Source organism: Cryptomeria japonica, unplaced genomic scaffold (genome assembly GCF_030272615.1).
Source record: "Cryptomeria japonica unplaced genomic scaffold, Sugi_1.0 HiC_scaffold_86, whole genome shotgun sequence".
In the NCBI taxonomy this organism is placed as follows: Eukaryota; Viridiplantae; Streptophyta; class Pinopsida; order Cupressales; family Cupressaceae; genus Cryptomeria; species Cryptomeria japonica.
This window is the reverse complement of record NW_026728908.1, coordinates 379,931-383,941: the sequence shown is the minus strand read 5'-3', so window position 1 is coordinate 383,941 and position 4,011 is coordinate 379,931. Positions and strand designations below refer to the sequence as shown.

Below are 4,011 nucleotides of genomic sequence, written 5' to 3'. Positions count from 1 at the left end.
AGGCAAGGATTTGGTCATTATCAAAAGGATTGAGTGTCATTGGAAGACACTATAGGAGTTGTTCCTCCATGGCATGATATCTTCCTCCACCCTCATCTTTGTAAGCATTGCTAAAGTAGTTAGCTTTCATTCCTCCAAATTGTGAGTCCTCTGTAATTTCTTGGTTCAAATCATTTTTTAAACTCTAAATAGTATTCCTTTTCCTATGTTTACTTGCTGATTTGTGGAAAAAGGCAGAGTTCCTGTCCCCTTCTTTTAGCCATTGCACCCTGGACCTTTGCTTCCAATAAATATCTTCCCTTCTCAACTTCTCATTCCATTTTCCTCTCAAGTTCTCTTCTTCTCTATGGTTTGTTTGTGAGTAATCACCCTTAGCTATCAGCTCCTAGATAGCCTCCAACTTGGAGTTGACTTCTTTCTTTTGAGTGAAAATGTCCTCGAAAGTAAATTTATTCCAACCTTTCACCTATTTTTAAATTAAATCTAGTTTCTGGGAGACCCAAAATACGATTGAACCTTGAATATGAATATTCAACCAATTTTGGACACAATTCCTAAAGTCTAGATGAGAAGCCCACATAATTTCGTAGTCGAAAGGAAGAGGTCCACTTGGCGATATGTCAATCTAGTGTAAAAGTAGAGGATTATGGTCTCACATTGTTCTCAGAAGGGCCTTAAGTATGGCACTATAGCCAATGTCCCAGCTAGTAGAAACAAGGAATTGATCTAGCTTAACCTGGATAAGGTTATTCCCTTTCCGATTGTTAGAACAAGTGAACGGTTGTCCTGTCAACTGAATGACAAAGAGGTTGGCCCTACTAATGAAGTTTGCTAGGTGAAACATGTTATCAGAGTAATCTATCACTCCACCCATCTTCTTTGAGGGGAACATAGGTGAGTTAAAATCTCCAACCACCATTCATAAGGAATCGTGATCATCAATAATAAAAGCAAAGATCTCTTCTCAAACCTCCATACGCACAGAGTAGGTGTTAGGGACATACACATTGAATAGGTGCCACGAACAGTTCGTTGAGTTAAACATAATAGATAAATAGTTTGGCGAAAATGAGAGAAGATCCCCTTTTAGTTTTTTGGGGTCCCACATGGTGACCACTCCCCCTGAAGCTCCATTGGCATCACTAATGAAGAAAGAAAAAACCCAACCATATTATATCAGCAATAATGGTAAAGGTGTCCATAGTCATTTTCACTTCTTACAGTAAGAGAATCACAATTTTCCTTTCAAAGATATAGTTCCTTGGCGCATATTTCTTCTGAGGACTGTTCAACTCCCTCATATTCCATGCGAAGAATTTCATTTTTTATATTTGGATATTGCATCAAGGGTTCTCTGCCTCCTTTTGGCGATTTCCCTTGCTACCTCTTTCTACCTTGAGTCTTTGTGTAGGGAACAACCAATCTTATTTTCAACACCCACATCAATTTTCTTACCTCTGGTTTTTTTTTTTTTTTTTTTGGGGGGGGGGGGGGGGTTATCCAATCTTCCTCATCCACAGGCAACAGATTGCTAGTGGTAGCACCCGAGGATAGGAAGGGCTTTTTGGATTCAGGGGTCTCTTCATTGGAGAGGGTTCAGTCCTTTTCATTACAACACAGCTACCAGAAATCATTGAAGTCTCTCCTCTAGAGTTTCTAGCACTTGGAGTAGAGAGAATTTCTCCTTCCTCCGGTTGGATCATTTTTTCAAGGGATTTTAGCTCCCCTTCAATTGATCGAGATACCATCTCAAGAGAAATTTGCTCCTTAAAGGGGGTAGTAGTTTTGTTTGAAGTTTTCATTAATTTTAGAATTCCATTTGTGAATGGATATTCATCAGTCTCATCCTCTGAGACTTCCCCATCACTCCTTTTTTCCTCAATCACATGGGGGGAAGTACATTTCTTCTTCAGCTTTGGTTGTTTCTCCAGGGGGCTTTGCACTCTAAAATCACATGCCTTGGTTTGGAGCACCTTTGACAATAAACCGTGGCACTCTCATAAACCAGTGCTTAGGTCCATTTCCCCATCTTTCATTGTAATTTAATGAAATTTGGGAGAGCTTTATTAACAACATTAACATATAACCGGACAAATACTAGCATGGACTTCGCCTTGGTTACATCGTCTATAGCCACATAGTTCCCAAACGTACTTCCAATCCACCTGAAGATTTGTTCATCCCAGAATTCCAACGGAAATCTTGACATCCTAACCTACACTGGTGCAATCTTGTGGAGATTAGTAGCAGGGTTGAACCTTGGTTTCCACTTGCATAGGGACAGATAATGCTTCCCATATGCCCAAGAACCAACAAGAACTGCCAATAGGTCCTCGTCAACTGTGAAATTAAAAAAGAAATGTGCTCCAAGAATAACAGTCGATGTCACACTTCCTTTCAAATTTCATCTAGCCACTACCCATCTTCTTACCATATCAATTGTTGGCCTAAATGAGGAAAATTTCCCAACCAACATGTTGTTGTTCATTGATGATATGATATGATCAACCATAGAGTCAAGAAGTCGAATTTCAATTCCTTCCTTAGTTTGTATACACTCTGAGATTATGTTTTGGACTATTTGTCCTTGATTCTCGTCAACCAACACACTCTTCCAGTTATTGGGTTTTCCGATTTCTTTTTGGTGTGCATGTTTGTCCTTGTCTGCTCCCTCACAAGAACCATCCTTATCAACATGGGAGGAATCCACAAGGACCCCATTGTGAACTCCTTGTGTCTTCGTATAAGGACCCCGAAGGGTACAACAACTGCATTGGGAGGAGGGTCCACAGGTGGAGGGGTAGGGACCCCTCCATTGTTAGCCACCACTTGCAAACCAGGAATTTAAACTTTTTGAGTAGGAAGTTGGAGAGCTCAAACCTTCAACGTATTGGAAATGTGTACATATGCATAATTATTAATAGTTATTTTATTAAGATCACTTATAATTAATATTACATAAATATAAGTAAAATTATATAATTTTAAATTAATAATTAATAATTAAGTTTAAGGTAGTGGGAAGGAAGTATTGTGCCTATTCTTCCTGGGACAAAGAGATGGAAAGGCTATGGAATTTGATGAAGATAAGTAGTTATAAGTTTGTTGATAAGAAGCAGAACAGAGCATGTACAGTTTGGATTCCTCCCAAAGCGGGAAGCTTGAAGGTAAATTTTGATGGGGCCAACGGCGGCAATCCTAGTAAATTGGGTTATGGCGCTATTATTAGGGATGAATTTGGCAATTTTGTTGGAGCAAACTTTGGTCCATTAGGAGTCACTTCAAACAATATGGCAGAAATTGCAGGGCTATTAGCTGGATTGGAATGGAGTGCGGGCCGAGGATTCCGTTCCCTAGAAATAGAAGGTGATTCCCTTATTGTTTTGAATGGGATAATAAATCAGAAGTTTGAGAACTGGAAATTGGAGGCGAGCCGTCCCAAGATTCAGGGATTATGCGATAGCCTAGACAGATATTCTCTTAAACACATATATCGAGAGGGTAACTCGGCGGCGGATTGGTTGGCAAACCGTGGAATTGAGTGTGAAGTACCTACTCAGTTGTCTCAGGTTAAGGAATTACCGGATGGTCTAATTTCAGTCCTTGCGGCAGACAAAGTCGGGATTCCTAGAACCGAAATCGGATAGCAGAGATCTTGTCTGAGAAAGGCTGTGTGCATAGAAGATAGGTGATAAAGTTTTTTAGGCATGATTGCACAGTCTTCGAGGTCTGCCATGCTCCATATTTGTCAGTGATCGGTAATTTTTCTCGAGAATCTACAGATTGTTGAAGATTTCTTCGTAAGGGGACTGGTTAACTTGACTATTATCCTTCGGCTGTAAGGGTAAATCTATGAAGAAGTATGAAATGGAGGCAGTAGTAGGAGAGTGAGAGGGATAGATAGGATGGTTTTGTCAATGATGACTGAGTATATGGTAATCCCCTCACAGACAAAACGCCGACAATCGGATTGCATCAAGCTTCATTGGAAGAGTAGCATTGATCGAGATC

General features: G+C 40.1%; 1 protein-coding gene across 1 annotated transcript; it reads left to right on the top strand.

Moving 5' to 3' along the window:
• The first annotated feature begins 3,059 nt into the window (after nucleotides 1-3,059).
• Nucleotides 3,060-3,647, top strand: LOC131065700 (uncharacterized). Its single transcript, XM_058000287.2, has one exon. It carries the CDS (start codon nucleotides 3,060-3,062, stop codon nucleotides 3,645-3,647), a length of 588 nt encoding a protein of 195 aa, XP_057856270.2.
• The last annotated feature ends 364 nt before the right edge of the window (nucleotides 3,648-4,011 follow it).

Coding starts and splice junctions, on each gene's coding strand:
- LOC131065700 (XM_058000287.2), top strand. CDS start 3,060: ATGGAAAGGCTATGGAATTTGATGAAGATAAGTAGTTATAAGTTTGTT.